This window comes from Rhinolophus sinicus, chromosome 14 (genome assembly GCF_057876585.1).
Source record: "Rhinolophus sinicus isolate RSI-liver-muscle chromosome 14, RSI-T2T, whole genome shotgun sequence".
In the NCBI taxonomy this organism is placed as follows: domain Eukaryota; kingdom Metazoa; phylum Chordata; class Mammalia; order Chiroptera; family Rhinolophidae; genus Rhinolophus; species Rhinolophus sinicus.
Window position 1 is genome coordinate 27114137 of NC_142514.1, and position 19570 is coordinate 27133706.

General features: G+C 39.4%; 1 protein-coding gene and 1 long non-coding RNA gene across 4 annotated transcripts in view; one reads left to right on the top strand and one right to left on the bottom strand.

Moving 5' to 3' along the window:
• Positions 1–215: 215 nt before the first annotated feature.
• Positions 216–18269, bottom strand: RRAGC (Ras related GTP binding C). Its single transcript, XM_019726582.3, has 7 exons — positions 17937–18269; positions 16038–16241; positions 14861–15060; positions 12186–12300; positions 10994–11136; positions 9110–9258; positions 216–4936 (listed from the first exon to the last, which is right to left on the bottom strand). The coding sequence occupies exons 1-7, from the start codon at positions 18171–18173 to the stop codon at positions 4785–4787; spliced, it is 1200 nt and encodes a 399-aa protein (XP_019582141.1). The 5' UTR covers positions 18174–18269; the 3' UTR covers positions 216–4784.
• A 134-nt stretch (positions 18270–18403) lies between these two features.
• LOC109444872 (uncharacterized) overlaps positions 18404–19570 on the top strand; it is a 53886-nt gene continuing 52719 nt past the window's right edge. For all 3 annotated transcript variants that reach the window (XR_016018615.1, XR_012497154.2, XR_012497155.2), the window contains exon 1: positions 18404–18750. This is a non-coding gene — a long non-coding RNA (uncharacterized LOC109444872). The remainder of the gene's footprint in view (positions 18751–19570) is intronic.

Below are 19570 nucleotides of genomic sequence, written 5' to 3' on the forward strand. Positions count from 1 at the left end.
CAACTGAGCTAACCGGCCGCCCCTATCTAATCCTTTTTACACTACAATTTGTCTTTGCAAAACAAAGTCACAGTTGGGAATTGGGGAGATGATATGGCACTACAAGAAAAACAGTGCCCATGGAAGAAGGATAATGGGCTGCAGCCTTTTCCCTGGCAGTATTGTAACTCTCAAGTGTGACATGATTACAACAAACCTTATCTGAGGCAAAGGGAAGTGATGAAAGCAGATATTTTAATTCAAATATATGGCATTTCCTTACATGGGAGCACTGAAGAGAACATACATCTACAACAGATGCTTAGGGAGCAAATAGTTCTGCCTGCTACAGGAATGTGGATAGAGTGGTCTTCTTAAGGTCCCCTTGGAAACCATAATCGATGACGCAAACGATGTTATGACCGCCCAAAGCTTGTTGGATAAACAAGCTTTATCCAACCCCTTGTTAAAAAGCTGACAACATACCAAAAGGGAAAATCGCAAATTGCCCCCCTTCCAATATAGTCTCAAATCAGTCCTGATTTGTCAAGGGAAATAATATCAGCAATTCTTTGCATCTCTATGTTCGGTGTACACTTGGGTGATAAGGGCGTTTTAAACTTCGGTTAACAGAGCAAATGCGCGGGAGCCTGAAAGCTAGAAACCGCGTTAAATAATACAACACCGCCACCTAGAGGTCAAACATTAAGGAACTGGACACTACAGCCAAACCGGGTGAAAAGCTAGACAAGCTACTGCCCAGACCAGAAAGGCACCCCTTCCTTCACATCAAAGCTGCAATGCGAGACGATTTAAGTGAGCCCGGGTTTTCTTCAACATACGGGATATTGAGGAAATGCCAGAGTAGCAAAATATGCCTCCCCCATCACTACCTACAAGGACTGGTGCTGAGCAAGTGATTGGAGCAGAGAACAGACCCCACCCACCCGCCATGGAAGGTACTGGGGAGGAGAGTGGAGGTGGGAAAAGGAAGGAGTGATCAGACGGCTTTCACGGATATGGCCGTTAAGCTGAGCTAGTAGGATAATAGAATTTCTACAGGCCAAGGGAAGTGGACTCCAGGCTGCAGGATCAGCATGAGCTATTAAGTTCTATTGTGAAAACACACAAGCTTTACTCTTTCAACTAGTTCACTGAAGGTTATAAAGACACGTGGAAAATGAAATAAAAACTGTGCTTCCAATCCTACTGAAAACGTTTCAGTCAAGTGTCCTTCAGTGTATTATATGTTTCTTGAATAGACATTTCATAAAGGGTCAAATATACTTAGGAACATGGGCTATAAACCAAGGTAAAGAGACATCTCTATTGCAGGTCTTCTCAGAACCTTTAATATTTTACTGTATACTATGTAGTAAATCTCCAAGAAGAGAATACAGGATGCTATTTCCAAAAGGTAACTATCGACTTCGTTTTCTGCAACACATCCCATGAGCAAATCCTCCCTCCTCCCTACTAGGGAAGTAAAGTCAAGTGGCAGTTTAAAGATGCAGGTTCTAGAATCGAACTATGGATTCTGATTCTAACTTCACCATTCACAACTGAGCCTATGAGTTTCCCCATCTGCAAAATAGGAACATATACCTACCTCACAAGGTATTGTGAAGATTACATGAATACATATAAACCACCTAAAATAATTGCTAGTGGTTGCTATCCATACTTCATGCCCTTCCTGGATGTTCTACAATCTCCCAACTCTGTAGGAGCAGTTCAGGGAAGATACTATTAACGGAAACACACTACAGCTATGCCCAACGGCTTGCTGCCTACATTCCCTTGTAAAGACTATGTTCCTTCAGAGGTCTCTGGGGGAAAATGGATGCTTAAAGTTGCATTACTAGCTTAGATGGAAAACAACGATATTCACTAATAATCTCCTTGGGATATAATTGGAAGCACTTTCAGCATTTGCAAAACAAAACAGGACAAATAGAAAACCCTAACAGAGTCCGCAAATCACACACATTGCTTTCCCCACCTCCAAAGCTTGTAACTATTGGAATTTTCTTTAAAATCGCTTGTTTTTCTATAAACACAGACCTTACAATGTAGAAGGTAAACTAATGCAACTCACAAATACCTTCAGTATTCTATATTGGGAAATCGTTATATCTGTCTGTGTGTGTATAAATGTGTATACATAAATGTGTGAATGGGAGAGGTAGTGGTGTGTAAAACAGCTAAAACATCTTGATGCAAAAGATTTCAAAGGTTTTGTTTCACCATCTGTCCCAGCTCTCTGAGGTAGCCTTGTATAAACACCCATCGGGATGCAGAACGTATCAGGAGGCAAACCCTCGTTAACAGTCTAGTATGATTCTTCCATTTCCCCTTTCCCTGAGTTGTCTCCTTTTCTCATTCACTTTATTTCTATTTCACGATTTTTCACCTTTTCTCCTTCATCACTCCCTGAATTTATAATTTTTCATAATAGTGGGGGGGGGAATAGTATTTCTTGGGTATCTACGTACCATGTTACGCTCATCCATTTAACCAATGGGAGCCTGAGGCTGAAAATGAAGGCAGGCAGCACTGGGCGATGTGCAACACTAACTAGATCTATGACGAGACTAGCCACCCTTGGTGTCCCCAGGACAGCACAGTTTACATCTGTTGTGCTGGGATCTCGTGAGGGCACCCCTTCCACGCTCAACACAACAGTATCCTGGTTTGGAGCTTTAGTTATATGGTCTCACACCATCTATAACCCTGGGCAAGGCTGTTTAGTCCTCTGGACTTTTGTTTTCCTAACTTGAAAAAGGATATAGCATTTGACACTATTTTTAAGATTTTGTTTTCAATGTTTCTGTGATTTCCATTTCAGTTTTAAAACTGAACTTCTAAAGTAGCCCCATCATGAAATTAAAGATCTTCCAAGATCTACCTCCCTCCCTTCTATAAATTAATGTATACTTTATTCCAATCAGTTTAGACCCAACCTAACTACATAAGCACCTATACATAAACATTGATTTAACTGACATTTAAGGGCCAATAAGTGGAAGAAATGAACAAGCTGGAAATCGGTACAAGTTTTTTATATGGTGTTCTACTAAATTCATCTCCTTAGCCTTCCTAGCTTGGATATAATGCATCATTATGCCAGGCCCTGGATATTCTCCATCATGAGTGAGATTTGTTAGTATGAGACACCACAACCAGAAAACATTTTCACCTGGGCTTAGACCTAAGCAGAAATGGGCCAGGAGAGATGTCTGGATATAAGGCATGAAATTCCTACATCAGGACAAAACTTGAAAGTCCTGAAACATAGCCACATTAACCATATGAGGCAGCAAAAGAAAAAAAAAACGATGATAACATGATAGTATGGGAAAACCCAATGTTCACCTCACCCTCTCATATCCTAGGCAAATAAAAAACTGTTTTTGGTGTAAATACATTTATTGATACCCATTTTATATAGTTCAATGAAATAATCTATAAATATAAAAGCATTTTTCTTTTGGATATCACCATGGTCCATGTAAATACTCAGCAGTCAAGAGTCATCTGCAAGAAGCACTCCAAGTCACACTGTTAGGTTTACAGACCTGAATATACACATTTCATTAAACAGTGGCACTTATGTACTCAAGTGGTCCAGTGGCTTTGGAATACATGACTACTGGGCATGTGGAGTAAAAATAATGTGTAAGTTTAAATCAATGGAAAGGGTATCAACCATCAACAAAAAGAAACAACTGAGAATTAATATCCTGGACAAAAGAAAGTACCACAGTTGACACTTGGTGTCAGAATACTGGAGATGAACTGAAGTATGTTTAATAACACATGTGTGGCGCCATGTGCTCTCTCCAAATCCCAGTGGACAGTCCACCAGTGCCTAAGAGTCATTCATGGTCAACAAGACATCAGTACTTAAAGAATCTAGATAGCTTAGAATAAAAGATATATAGCGGCTGGTATCAAGTTTAAAGAAAAATGAGTTAAGTATTTCAATGACATAATGAGTTCCTCCCCTAGGAGATTATAGGGAAAACAATTTTTTCAATTCCCTTTGCTATACTGACATGATCTTTTATCTTATTCAGGAGAAAGAACCCAGGTATCTGGTACCCAAAACACATGTGCAAAAATTTTCTTCTGCTTTAAAATTTTTTTCCTCAATACTTCAGGGGAACTAACACAGTAGCCACTGTTGACCCTTGCACTTGACCTGATGCAGCATAAAATTTTCTCATTTCTTCAGTAACAAATACAGGAATGTCCTTTGCTGCAGTCAGAGCATGAGTCTCTGAGTTAGCAAGCAAACACATTTAAAAGATCTTAAGTATGCAATGTCCAAAACTGAAATCTGAGAGGCAGTGTTAGAACTTAAGCAAGGCAGGATTTTTAGACACTACTCAAAATGAAAACATAAGTATATAAAAACTCAGTTCTTTCTATTATTTTCAACTGGTAAATGATAACAACATCCCCTGGTAAAGATAGGTTATCTCCAGGTCCAAAATGTCCCAACTACTTAAAGTAGGACCCCAAAAAGGAGAAATGCACACTTGAGTTCTGTGATATCTAGAATTCTTTTTTGCCTTTCTTTAAAAAAAAAAAGAAAAAGAAATAGTAGCTTCAGTTGTACACCACTGGTTGAAGGGGTTTTCATCCAAATGAGAACTTCTACCCATGGTCTTCAGTGGAACAGGCACCAGGTTCCCACAAGCGGCATCTCCCATGTCCTGTAGCATGTGGCATCTGACCCTGGAGTGAAGAGGAAGCAGGCACAGAGCCCCGACCGCTGGAATTCAGGTTAGATGGCCAGGCTAGATGGCATTTCGCGGCGTGCCATTGTGTGTCAATGCTTTCAGGCTGGGGGCACTGGTCTGGTGACCACAGCCCCTGTGAGAAGTCACGCCCACCTCAAAAACCTCATGAATAGCTTTCCGGAAACAATGGAAGTTGTAGTCTATTAAACCTGCAACAGAAAAAAAGATCAGGCCTCCAGAATGTCAACTGTGAAATTACCTACTAAGAAACATTTGGTGAAAGAAAGAAATAGTCGGTATGTATTTAAAAACAAACATCCAACTGAGGAATTCTCTACGCGGGAAACATGATAAAGCATACGCCCAAATTGTTAACACTGGTTACCTCTGGGGTCTGGGAGTAGACAGGTTAAACAAAACAATTAAGAAGGTAAATTTGCTAAGAAAATTTACAATGAAAGCAAGCAAAATACTTCATGAAATATCAAGCTTTTACTTTTACACATCTTTGGGGCAGCCAATGTAGAGCTGAAGGAAACATCTAGAATAATAGTTTGACAAACTGCTCAGCTGAGCCCTAGGGTTTGGCGGTACCAGAGAGAACCATCAGGCAGAACCTCAGGCAGCCTGTAACCCCTCTTCAAGGCAGTTCCTTCTTCATCTGTTTCATGAACTGGCTTCCAAATAAGATTTTGGTCAAACAAAACGTTCTCTTTTGTGACAGAAATGGCTAGTTGCTTACTAAACATTCATTTTCCCCCTTTTTCCTCAGAAACAGAACCCCAATTTTGGATGAGCACACAGGTGCTCCACTGAAACATTACATTTCCCAGCCCCCCTCGGAGTTATGTATAGCCACGTGACCAATTCTGGCCACTAAGATAAGTGGAAGCGTGTGGGACTCCAGTGAAGTCTCATTAAAAAGGAAGAGGATGCATGTATTCTTCCCTCACCCCTGTTCCTCCTTAATGTCTGGAATATGGATAAAATGGCTGGAGCTCCTGGTGCCATTCTGGACCATGAGGTGACCTTGAGAATAGAAGCCAGTGCTAAGAATGACAGAGCAGAAAGAAAAGTACCTATGCCCTCAAGGACACTGGGACATAAAGACAACATACTAAAAATCAATCAATACAATCTGCTGTCAAATTGACTACAAATGCGAACGGAAGTCCAAACAAGGGAAAGCCAAATGCAGGGCAAGAGCAGCCAATGAAAGCTTGGGGGATGACGCAGCACCTGGAGAAAGATTTCATTAGGCAGGAAAGATGAGCAAAAGGGTAAGAACAGAGCAGGGTGCTGGCAAGGAGAACACAGCACAAGTAGAAGACTGGGAAGAAACCAGTCTGACTGGAGATAGGCGCAGAGAATTCTTGGTAGGAAGTACTGGGAATCAACGCCAAATTAGTAAATTAGAGCCAAATTAAGGCAGACCTTCAGAGTCAGGGGGGAAAAAACTATAAAAGAAAAATTTAGATAAGTTCAACTACATTGAAATTGACCTCTGTGCAAATGGTAAAGTAAAACTGACAGGGAAAGTTGAACACTGGCCTGATATTTGATGATATTATAAAATCACTGTTACAATAATTTGTTTACATTTATTAATAGTAATACTGTTATGTTTGAAAAAGAGGACTATCTCAGATGTAACTGCTGAAATCTACAGACAAAATGATTTGGTATCAGGAATTTGCTTCAAAATAATGTAGTATAGAAAGAGGTATAGAGATGAAATAAGATGGCTGTATTTTTTATAAAAGTTGAATCTGGGTGATAGATTTAAAAGGTTCATTATATTACTCTCTACTTTTTTAATATGTTTGACAATTTTAACAACAAATAAGTAAAAAAATAATAATTTATTTGTAAGGATATATACACAAAACAAGATTGACCAGATATTGATCATTATTGAAGCAGGAAATGGGTACATGAAGAGTCATTGTGCTGGTCTACTTTTGTGTACATCTGAAAATTTCCATAACCAAGAATTTTTTAAAAAATTTAAACAATAGAGAAAAATAAAGAAATCCTAAGAAGTACAAAAAAGATCAGTACAGAAACAAAGGTATATAAAAAGGTAAATTACCAAAGAAGAAACTTGATCAGGTATAAAAAGATAATCACCATGAAAAAGACACTTACCCTAACTAATAAAAGAAGTAAAAATTAGAGGCAAATGAGGTACCATTTCACACCTCCTAGCTGAAAAATAACTAAACAATCTTAACAAAGCAAGCATTATCAAGGACATGAAGTAACAAGACCTCCCACACAATACTGCTGAGGTGAAAATGCAAAGCAATACCTAAAAAAGATATTATGTCCTCTATATATTCCGCTCCTAAATACCGTGTTTCCCCCAAAATAAGACATAGCTGGATAATCAGTTCTAATGCATCTTTTGGAGCAAAAATTAAGTAAAATAGTAAATATAATAGAATATAACATAAATATAACATAACACATAACAAAAACATAATATAGTATAATATAGTATAATATAATATAATATATGATATATGATATAAGACCCGGTCCTATATATAATATATATATATCTTATATATGTTATATTATATATAGGACCGGGTCTTATATTAATTTTTGCTCCAAAACACGCATTAGAGTTGATTCTCTGGCTAGGTCTTATTTTTAGGGAAACACAGTACATACTCTAGAGAAATTCCCCACATGTGTAAAGGGAAAATGTTCATTTGTTGCAAAACTATTTTTAATTTTAAAAATAATCTAAATATCCAGCAATAAGACAAGAAATTGTGGTATATCCAACCCATGAAATATGGTGTGACAGTGAAGTGAAAATGAATAAACTGGAGCTACATGTTATCAGTATGGATCAATCTCAAAAACAATCTTGAAGGAAGAGAAACAAGCAAGTCACAGAAGAGACTACTTACATTTTTACATTATTTATACAAAAATGTACAATACGCTATACTGTTTAAAGGATAGATGTGAAGTAAAAGAGTAAATCACGCATGGGAAAAATAAAACACTACAATCCACAGAGTGTAAAGGAGGGGTTTTCAATTGAGAAGACACAGAAGACACAGAGGACATATACATATTTGTCATGTTTTAGCTCTTAAGCTCAAAGGAATGCAAAATTTTTGTTTTATCCAAAAAGTTTTGCATATCTGAAATAACTCATTAATATTAACATTAATAAAATAATATTAATTCATTTAATATTAATTGATATTAAAATCTCAGCCAGAAGAGCACGGACTTGTTGCAGTGAATAACAGGGCACTACTATAGATCCTTAAGTAAATAACATGATAAAAGCAATTTTCTAAAATCTAGTCTGCCTTCGGAATAAAAGATGATACATACTAAGTCTTTAATATAAATATATGTGTGTATATATATGTATGTGTATGTATGTACGTATATATGCATGTTGAATGCATAACCTCAAGAAGAAAGGTACTGCAGCACCCCAAGCCTGGAGGGAAAGAAAAAAGAAAACCCAAGAAACAAATGATAAGATTTGGTGAAAATTCAATGTAAACAATACAGGAAAAGAATGGAAAAAAGAGAACACTGAATGCCCTCTTATCTGCAAGAGCCCCTTCAGCAATACTACCACTGATTACCTGACTACAGATATCTATGCTTGGACACCAGAAAAATGTCCTAATAACAGAAGTAGGACAGCCAGGAGAGCCACAGAGCAAGGGGAAACATATTCATCAGTTTTTGACACTGTGGACAAAATAATCAAATATTTATGTGTAGATGTCTCACTAATAGCTCCAAACATGGGACAGGAACATGGGCCCAAGTCAGAAAACACGGCTTGGATGAGCTAACCTGGAGAGTAAGAGAAGTGAGCAGAAAGACTTGGCTCTCAAGAATGCTCAGAACTGGGGGGGGGGGGGGGGGGGGGGGACAGTCAGAAGAAACAGGAAAGATAGTCAGAGAAACAAATACATAAAATAACCCGGGGAGTTCAGCTTTAGGGAAGCAAAGAGAAAAGAAAGCTCCGAGAAAGGAGGGACTGACAAGGTCACGTGCTTCAGAAGGCCGAAGAGGCTACAGAATGAGAAACACCACTGAATGCAGCAAGAAGGTAACCTGGTAACCTCTAAAAGAAATCATCTCAGTAAACTGGTTCCGGGGGAAGCCAAACTGCAGGCTGTTAGGTAATGAAAGGATCCGAAATAAGAGGCTGGAATAAAACACTTGATTTAAAATAGAAGATCAAAAGGAGAAAGTCTGACTACATAGGGAAGGGACAAAAGTAATTTGAATTTTTAATCGTCTAACACTGTAATATTATTCTCGCTTGTCTTCAAGAACCTAAGAAATTATGACGAGAACATAAAAAAAGCTTTTTAAAATGCCATTACCTTTTCGTTCAAAACTTTCTTCCCTAAGAATGCAGACCAGTGCCAAAAATTTAGTCACTTCCTTTAAATAAAGGACAGTTGTATTATTCAGTTTGATAATTGCCATAGATTCTTTGTCATAAGCACTTCCACTGCCATCTTCCTTTAACCTGTTTTAAAAGAAAGGACTGTTCATTACAGGTTTCCCAACTTGGTATTTTGTCACATTTAATTTTCACACTGACAAGTTTTTCCACCCAGTTTCCCAAATGTCTTTTGAGAAAGAAGAATACTGGCTTAAATATATTGGAACAGAAGTTCTCACTGAAGTATAGGATTCCCAGACTTTGCTGCAGCATTCCATGCATGCATTCAAACCTTCCTTTACCTAAAATGCATGCAATACAGCAGGCTCAAATCTTCTCTCATACTAATCTGTACTGACACAGTCTGCATATAAAGGACCTAAAATATGAAAACTGCCATTAGTGAAAAAGAGTAAGAGAAAACCTAAAATAAATACAGTCTATCAAAGATACTATAGAATCCTGATCTTGCGAAGTGAGCCGGACAGGGTCTGAAAGCTTTCATTTATTAAATTAGAATAGTCATCCTGGAATTGTTATAGGTAGTCCCGCTTCAAAAAATGTAAATCAACAATTATGAAGCAAATTAAACTATAATAAAGCACACCAAATTACACAGATTGTGTTAATAATAATGAGATAACAGATTTTTTTCTTTCATAATGTACTTTATATTTTACAACATACCTAATATTGAAAATAAACTTTACGTTTGATTTTATTATAAAACATTGATTTAAAACAAAATTTTTATTTGTTTTAAAGAAAAAGCAAATGTTCTATTCATCCATTTTTAAAATTAGGAATGCAAACATTAAACTTTACTAAATAATATAATAAATAGACATCTCATTTTCATTATGGAAAGAAAACAAAGGAGAGCAAGTAATCACAAAAGTGAAACAGAAGACAAGAATAGACAAGAAAAACAGGTGAGACAAACACATTCTCCTATCAGAGGCAGCTAAAGAAAGACACTGACAAATTAGGCAGAGAGACCAAGGTGAAGGGAAGGGACAGAGCAATGAAAGAGGGGGAGCAGAGAAGAACAAAAGACACAGGACACAGGTATCAGAAAGCCTTGTGAGTGCTGAAGTTAACATATCAGGAGAATCGGGGCTACCAGAGTCAACAGAAGTTATTGGTCTTTGAAATACCAGTAATTCTCCAAAGTTTTCACTCATCCTCTGGGCTACTCTATAAAATCACATCTTTGCTAGCTTTTATAAATTTCTGTAGTTTGGTGAATTTACATCGAGTTTACATTTTAGAGATTTATTTTGGAAACTCAGGCTTACAGGTCAAATTTTTATAAGTCCTTCTGACATCCTAATTCCAAATTCCTAGTTTCTTAGCTCTCTAAAAAATTAAGAACTCATTCCACAAAGCCAGAGGTTAAATTAAGAATCAGTACAGTCTGTTATTCAGGATGTTTTAATTAATCTAGTTTTTTGATCTAGCTAAGTCCCTAAGTGAGACGATGCAGTGCAAACCCCCCCAAATAATAGCAGGAGAAACTTTCAGTGATACTTAAGTGTAGCTTTTTTAACAGGTTGCGTACGGCAGGGTTTAAATCCCTCGTGAGGATTCTCGTGATCCATACGCAACGTGTTAATGGTTCTTATGCATCCGCTCCGAAGGTGTTAAGACGGAACCAGCAGCCCACCTACAGAGAAATTATGCTCCAAGTTGAAGCACTATGGTCAGAACAAGTCCGCTTCAGACAGTACTTGCTAGAAGCCTCAGAAATGACTCCCCCTAACAAACCGAAATGGTAGTTTTCCACCAGAGATCTCGCAGAAATACGTACATAACTTACCCATATATACAAGACACATCAATTACAACATCAATCATGTCACAGCACAGTTCGTAAGATTGCATATCCACAGGAGAACTGTCTGTTGCGATGTAGATTTTGCTGACAACATCAAAGAGAAAAGCTTTTTCAATACCTGAATTCTTGGAAAAACAAAATTGAGGGAAGTGTTCAGTTTTTTTTATGAATCACAGTTTGTAACTTATCAAAGATCTTGAATTACTGATGACCATCCAAGGACATTTTTTAACTATACAACTCAATACTAAAATAACCAACTAGTATTTGGTTCAGAGACACTTCTATTATCCAAAATGAAATTATTTCTATGCTCTGATTTACTGACATAATTGCATTAGTCAAATTTTTTTATTTCCTCCTCTTAAGTGAATTATTTTCTAAGACATCACCAAAAAAATTTTTTTAAATTTTAAATCCTCCCAAAATTAAAACTTGCTACATTTTCAATAACCCTTTCTTGTTATAATAATCAATCTCTGATTTGAATGACCTTTCTACCATAGAAGATCAAAAGGAGAAAGTCTGACTACATAGGGAAGGGACAAAAGTAATTTGAACTTTTAATCGTCTACCAGAAAGACTTTACATGACAATTAGCAAAACATAAAAGAATTAGTTTGACGTCAACAACTAGCATAACCCAAAAGCCCAAAAGAACTGGAGATAACTACACATTGAGTCCTTTAAAGTAATGTTTGGAAAATATAATGGCTGACTGCTAAATTTATTGGGGGATATCTTTTTATTAAGCTGAATCCTCAAAATATAAGAATGGAAATATGACACTATCATTACAGTTAGCAAGGAAAAGAAAAGATCAATTTTTTAATGTGACCTCAGAGATTAAACTGAGTCAAATTCCCAAAAGCCAGTCCTTCCAGTTACTACTTTTCCTTCAGGAAACAGGTATCATGAAGATATTTTTAATTAAGAAAACATGAGGAAATTTTTAATTTTAAGACAAAAAGGGTGAGTACTAAGGAAAGAATTCAGAAAATAACTCAAGCCACTTTTTAATGTCATTTACTTTGCATGTTAAGGGTGTCATTTAGTCTTTAAACTGGATCCAGACAAACTCAAGCCATTTTTTTTTTTTTAGAGAATGTGATAATACAAACAAATTCAATGAAAATGGAATAGAAAACTATAGTGAATTAAATAGCTCACTTACAGATATAAAAATATTTAACAGGTTTTCCAAGGTCGGCAGCTGTGGAATGAGTTTCTGCACCACCTTACTAAAGGCTTCAAATATTGAATGGTCATAGATACTAGTCAAATAAAAGCTGAAAGACATAACAGATTAATTTGAAAAATATCTTAAGTTTGGTGACAATGGTCATAATACACAAAATTTTAAGTTTCTTAACATCTGATTTCAGTAAGTTCAAATAAAGCCTTTTAATATTGTCCACCATTCCCATCGTTCAAGATGATAAATGCAGTGTCCCCACCTGGCTTGTGGTTCGCCATCCCTTTACTGCATTTACACAGAAGGCAATTGAGGCAGTACCCAGGAAGCATTTTCAGATGCAGAAACTTAAAATATTCACCTAAGTCTTTGCAATTTGATCCAAAAAGCTCGGTTTCTTAAGCCAATATTTGACAAAAACCAAGAGAAAGCTCAGAGGGATTGGTGACATATAGTAAATAAGTACCTAATTCAGGTCTCTACTAAAATGTTATCTCCTCAGAAAGTTCTTTGCTGACCTCCCTACCTAAAATAGTACCCCCGTACCCACTGCTTTCTACCATTTTCCCCTAATTTATTTTTCTTCATAGTATCAATAAGTACTTAAAATTACACTATACATTTATTTATAAGTGCTTTTGAGCTGTCTCATTCATCAGAACGCAAACTCCACCAAGACAGAGACTGTATCAGTCTGGCTTGTAGCTGCAAGCCCACTGCCCTGAACAGTGCTCATAAATATCTGCTTAATAAACAAATGAATACAACTGGTGCTTAGAATTTATGTAAATAACATATTAAGGAGGATGGGAGCTGGTGGCCCAGAAGGATATACGGTAGAGAAGTTAATATCTGTAGATTTAACAAACACACATTTGAGGGAGAGAGAAGCAGGCCTTTAACAATTTAAACAGTGTGGACAATTCTACCTGATTTTTTGCTTAGAAAGTATACTCTTCATTAAGTAGTTGCATCAGTGACACATTTGTAAGTATATATTACAAAATCAGAAACACAGAATTGTGTGTATCACACTTCACAGGTAATTTAAAGATACTTTCAAGGAGCTGACCTAAGAACTTAATCCTATGCAAGATGGGGCTCTACTCGAGATGTGAAAGCAAGGGCATAGGTAAGGCCAAGATGACCCCCCAAAGGCACCAGGGACTAAAGAATGTTTTAGTGTTTCCTTTAGGCTGAAAGGTTAGCAATGTGAGAAGGTCCTGCAACGACATTGAGGCTTGGAGGTGGACGGGGACAGGACAAACAGGGCATTTTAGTAAGCTGAGTTTCTGGAAACAAGAAGAGCGAATGGAATCTCATCCACAGGACTGCTAGTAATTATTAAAATCTTGATGCAAAATTCTACTGAGGTTAACAAGGCCTAGGGTCCTATGAAGAACTGGGGAAAGGAATGGTGTATACCACTGGAGCAGGATGCCCTGGAACGGGACACGGAAATGCTATAGAAAAGCAGTTAGGATTCCCATGGGCACTGGGGAACACAGCACAATCAAGGCTTAAAATCCATTATTAATAGTGGATTCCCAAAAAATATGATTGAGGAATTTCATGGGGAGGCACTTTTACTTTCTCTTACAAATACTGCTGAATTTTTTTAAAGCATGAATTACTTATAAATATGTTAAAATTTTAACCCAGGCAAACTAGAGATCAATGAGACTTTTCTACATGATCTCCTAGAAGAATAACTGAGGTTTCAAAGACTTTGAAACCTGAGGCCCGAAGGAATATTACTGGCAGGAATGGGGGTTGGCTTGAGCCTATAAGGAAGTCACTGTAACAGACAAGGGATAAGGAAATAGCTCCGCTTGTGTCTCTCTCCTGCTTCCCCTTTAAGCTGTTTATATCAAGATAACTTTCTTGGGTACTTTTTATTACTCATTTCTACCTGTAACACCAAAAAAATATAAGATGTAGGAAATACTCCTCACACACTATCAGAACACAAATCATCAATCCCAACTAGTAGGTTCTTTAATAATTTCTCAATGGTACTTAGGCTGAAAGGTTAGCAATGTGAGAAGGTCCTGCAACGACAGTGAGGCTTGGAGGGGGACAGGGTTATGAGCCAGCAGTTTTTAAACTTAATAGCAGCCTTAGGCAGATTTATTGGCTAAACCCACCTAATTCAAACTTTAGTTTCATGAAAGCACAAAGTGTTTTAAAACACATAACCAAGACACATTGGAGTCGAGACTTGAACATGTATCACCTTTAGAAGGCTCTTCCTACTGAGAAAAATACTGTAAAAACAGAGTTCTATAACAAATGTGACAAGAGAGTCGAACTGAGGTAAGAAGGAAAAAAAAAGTGATGACACTAGGGAGTCCCAAATCAGTTTTATGCCATGAGGAAACAGCCTGACTTTGATCTCTTGGGATGAATTTGTAAAAGCACAAACAGAAACACTTCACATGACTTCAACCTCCAGGAAAATGCACAAAAGCAGGAAAGTAATTTCTCAATAACATCAGGCTCCCAAAACAGCTTGAATTTAACAAAGAAGGAATCAAACACATTACAGATTTGGGAAAGGTATACCAGTGACAGAAAGCTATGTTTGTCATGACAGAGATGGGAAGACATTTACACATTTTTCAGGGCTCCCATATCAAACACTCGTTTGTTACCTAAGGTGGAGTTTTTCTAGCCCAGCATCTGCAAGGTCATCATTGGCCCTTTGATGAATGTCCCTCTGTGTTTCTATTTTGTGATCATCAGACAGACCATCAACTTTGTGAATAAAAACCTCAAAATTCATGTCTGGGTTAACTTTGTAGGCTTTAGAAACAGTAATGTGAAGTCTTGTTAAAGCCTCCATGTAGTCATCCTGTAAGTCAGAACAAAATCATTTTTACAAAGAAATCTTGCAAAAGACAAGAAATGAGTTAAGAAAGTCTCAAACCACCTCTGTCCCCAACCACGAAAAATGTTATCCTAATTATTCATAAATACTCAAACATTCAAATACAGTAATTTATACCACTAAATATAGCTCCAATCTCTCAAGATAACAAAATTCAATTACCAGTACTTGAAATTTTTGTTAATGATAAAGAAAGGAAAAATGAAATGACATTCCTTCCCAATAGAATTTTTTTAAAGTAATCGCAGCTCTGCCATTTATTAGATGTGTGACTTTAAGCAGGTTGCTTAAACTCTGTGATCTCAGTTTACTCATCTGTAAAACTAGAATTATAGTACCTACCTCACAGTATTGTGAAGAATAAATTAAATTAGATCAGGTATGTGAAAGCACCCATTACAGAGCCTGTCACTCAGAAAGCATTCCCAACTAATGTTTAAGCTTATAAAAAGCTTCTTAAGGACAGGGACATGTCCCCCATTCATCTGAGCGCCTGCCACTTACTAGGCCCTCAGTAAATGCTTGTTGGGCTAAACTCAATTTGGACAATTAAGTAAATCATCCACTTTAATATTTACAGACTCAGTTCTCATATGCCTTCTGCTGTTAAGGGCATTGATGAGATCTTTTCAGTGAGTGACATCACTATTGCAACAGTTAATAAAAGTACAGCAATGTCTTCTACTAACAAATAAAAGTGGAAAGCTGCTCATTAACTACAATTCAAGGCTATAACCATATCTCCTAGTCATCTGCTATTCTGTACTTGTACAATGATACGCCTACTCCCAAAGCACTCTGCATCTCTTGCACTGCTAGGGAATCAACTGGCAACAAAATAAGCTGCAAGAAGCACATGACAAAGAAGATAAACAACTCTACTTTGTTTCTACATCTTTTGATACCAGAGGAAAAAAGTAAACATCATTATTCCTAACTACCTGTGCATCAATGACATATATCAATGCTCCTGTTCCCCTGAAGATCATCTCGTAGTCAAAAGTTGGGTCAAAAAAGTCCATTTGCCCAGGAAAATCCCATATTTGGAAATTCACAAAGGAGCTATTGGAAATGTCATCTTTATAAATCTTGTTGGTACTTTCCAAAAAGAGGGTCTCGTTGGGTGACATTTTATGAAACACCACCTGTTAAAAGAAAGAACACAATTTTGTGACTATTCAATTTTGTACTTAAAGTTCAAAATTCTACCCTTAATTAACATAATTTAAAGAATCTGATCCCACAGCAAAAATTTTAAAAGAGATAAAAAGTGAATGGTGTATCTATTGCTAGTCACTGTCCTTTTACTTCTGATAAAGCAGAAGATACCAAATTACTTTCCATTCAGCCTATTTTAGAACTGAAACTTTCCTCTTTTTTCTGCACCATATTCAATACTAGCAGTAACACTGTCTCTCAATTGATTTTTTTCCTGTTAAATTGTACTAATTCTGCCAAAATCTGCTTTAAGATTATGAAAGCTTATAGCTCAAGTTTAAGAAGCTTGTTCATTGAAAACTTACTAGAATGCCTACATTAGGCTATGAGGAATAATCAGAAATGAAACCGACTGGACCCTGCCCTCATTGAGTTTGCTGTCTTGTGGAAGAAATAAAACAAAGATAGTAATTATACCAAGTAGAAAGTGGTAAGGGGAGGAGGAGGGAGGGGACGCTGGGAATAGACAGAGAAAAGCCAGCTACGGTAAGAAATGGTAAAGGCAATTAAGAATCACAATAATCATAATCCGTACAACTCTAACATAAAACCGATATGCCTCTGTTACTTTCTAGAGAGAAAAATGGACAGCTACTCCCAGTGAGTCATAAGTGGGGAAAAAAATTAAAATCAGTTTGCTAAAAACCTACCAAAAATTTACCCAAATTTTGCTGTAGAGGTGAAAAGTAAATTCAAACACAGTAATCTAGTAAATTCGGAAGAAGGCTACTTTTTAAAATCATCATATCTCCCAAATATCGTACACAGGCTTATTCTGGATGGACCTTTGCAACCGAGTGGAAAGGGCAAAAGAGCAGGTTATCTGGTGTTTTCTGACCAGCTCACTTTGTAAAGGGGCGATGGCTGATGGAGGCGGCCAACCTTGCCTCTATTTACCCCTTACTAAAAAGTGTACAGACCTCCATTCGGTCCCGGCAGACCCCAAGTGAAAGAAAATGGACTGACCTAGGTCTGCAAATATTCTCAAGGTTTCAGATTTCTGTAATCACAAAGACAGGAGTAACATCACCAGTGTTATACTCACCAGGCCACGAGTACTAAAATAGGTGGCATAATAGCCCCAATCTCCAATAATGTTACAGTCAAGTCTCCTTCGTGCTAGTAACAAGAGCAAGCATTCAAATGGCCAGTGACTTAGTCACAACATTCTGACGCTGCTCCCTGGGGCTCACCTGAAAAGTCCTGCAAACTCAGGTCACCTGAAGTGAGTGGCACACACAAAAACGGGGCAGGGGAGGGAGTCCGTGAAGTTCTCCGAGTTATAACTGGGGAGTAGGTCTCAGTTTCGTAAAGACACAGGCGCTGGGTCCCAGGAGGCGGAGGTCCCGGGCGGTGCCACGGGCACCTGCCTCCTGCCAGCCAGTTTCGCCTTCGGCGACCCACTCGGCCTCAGCTGACTTGGGCGTGCACTTATAGGTCGGGGTCCTCGCACGGGCCGCGCCTCGGGCTCTGCTCCCCAGAGAAGAGAAAGCGCGGTGGAAAAGCCCTGCAGACCAGCCCGGGCCGCCGCCCTCCTCAGGGGCCTCCCCCGCCAGGCGGCCACCGGAGCCCCCAGGAAGGGGCGGGGGAGGGACGGAGGGACGCGGCGCGGCCTCACTCACCTTCTGGATGGAGGACTTGCCGCTGCGCCGGAGCCCCATGAGCAGAATCCTTGGCTTGGAGCTGTCAGCGCCCCCCGGGCCACAACCTCCGCCAGCCCCCGCCCCAACCCCGCCGCCCGCGGCTGCCGCCTCCTCTTCCTCCTCCTCCACGCCGTAGCCGAAGTCCTTTGGGAACGAATCCGCCGCGCCGTAACTGCCGGCGAGGGGCGCCTCCTCCGCCCCGTACTGCAGGGACATGGTGCTGGAGCCGCCGCCACCCGCGCCCTGACAGGCCAGGCCAGGCCAAGCCAGGCCGCCGCCTCCCCAGTTCTCCGCCACCGCCGCCGCCCCCGGCAGCCCCCACCGCCGTGCGGCCCGCCCCCCGGAGCCCGGCCCTCATTGGCTTCACTCCGAGACCCAGCCGTTCATTGGCCGCTCAAGTTGCCACTCAGAAACAGCAGGGTAGGTGGTGTCCGTCACGTGCCCGGAATCACCTGACTCGGAGCCGAGGTGGGGGGAGGAGGAGTCACGAGGAGGGTGGCCCCGCCGGGCCGAGCCCTCTGCCCTCCGCCCCAGCCCGCACCTAGGTCCTGCCCAGCTACGCGCGTTGTTTCTCACCGCTGTCCTGCCATCTTCGGAGCTCCGGAGGCCATCGCAACGGGAGATGCTCTCTGGGCATCTGCGAGGATTGTCCTCCTACTACAATTGTACTCGCCCAAATCAACGTTTATTGATGCCTGCGAAGTCCTGGGGCACAAGGAGCACAAAACTGGAATCGACACGGACCCTGCCTGCTTCCCCGTTGTTAGAAGATTAATAGATATCGGACCTCTCCGTAAGTAGCCTTGGTACGAGATACAGGGTGGGAAGGTCAAAGGTACAGATGAAAATGCTCGGGAGTTGGGAGGATGAGAAAGTCTACAAGGACCTGGTGTCTGAGCAAGGACTAAGATGGATGGCTATGGGTGGGAGATGCAAAGGTATGGAGCAGCCAGCCAGAATGTGGGCAAAACCTCAAACACGGCAGAGTGACGAATGTAATAACAGTTCTAGCAGGTAGAAGAGCAAATCACTGACAGTGAATACTGCTGCCACTTCAAACTCAACAGGACTCAATTTCCCCACCTACCCACCTATCCAAAGTCTGATTCTCCAGTAATTCCATCCCCTCATTGAGCACTGCATCTTCTATGACCTCCAAGTCAGAGATCAAAGGAATGAATGAAAGCAAACCAAAGTAAATGTCTGTCACCAAGTATTTGAGAAAGCTAAAGGAATTTCCACCCTCCAGGGATGGAAAGTCAGGCTTTAGAATGGAAATTGGACAAAAGAGGATCTTCCTCCGAAAGTGGGGGTGGGGTGATACTGGTCTTCCAAGGAAACTAACCTCTTGATTATGAAGGGAAAGCATGTTCATGCAGGTTTGGGACTTGGTTATGTCTGAATCTAGAAGTTAAAGGTAGGATACATCCTTAGAGGTCATGTAGTGCAACTTCTTGCCTATAGAGGATCTACTCTACAGCATCTCTAATAGACATATAGCATTCACTTCAATAGTTTTAAAAGGAAGAGAGCTCACTATCTCAAAAGGCAGCCAATTCCACTGATAGAACTTTGTTTAAAACAAAGTCTCTTCTTCAGGCCAAAACTCACAC

Excerpts from the sequence above, each read along its gene's own strand:
- RRAGC (XM_019726582.3), bottom strand. The coding sequence starts at position 18,173 with ATGTCCCTGCAGTACGGGGCGGAGGAGGCGCCCCTCGCCGGCAGTTAC. Across the intron at positions 9,259-10,993 it reads GATGTGTCTTGTATATATGG|GTTAAAGGAAGATGGCAGTG; the intron begins GTAAGTTATGTA and ends CTTTTAAAACAG. Across the intron at positions 4,937-9,109 it reads AGAAAGTTTTGAACGAAAAG|GTTTAATAGACTACAACTTC; the intron begins GTAATGGCATTT and ends TTTCTGTTGCAG.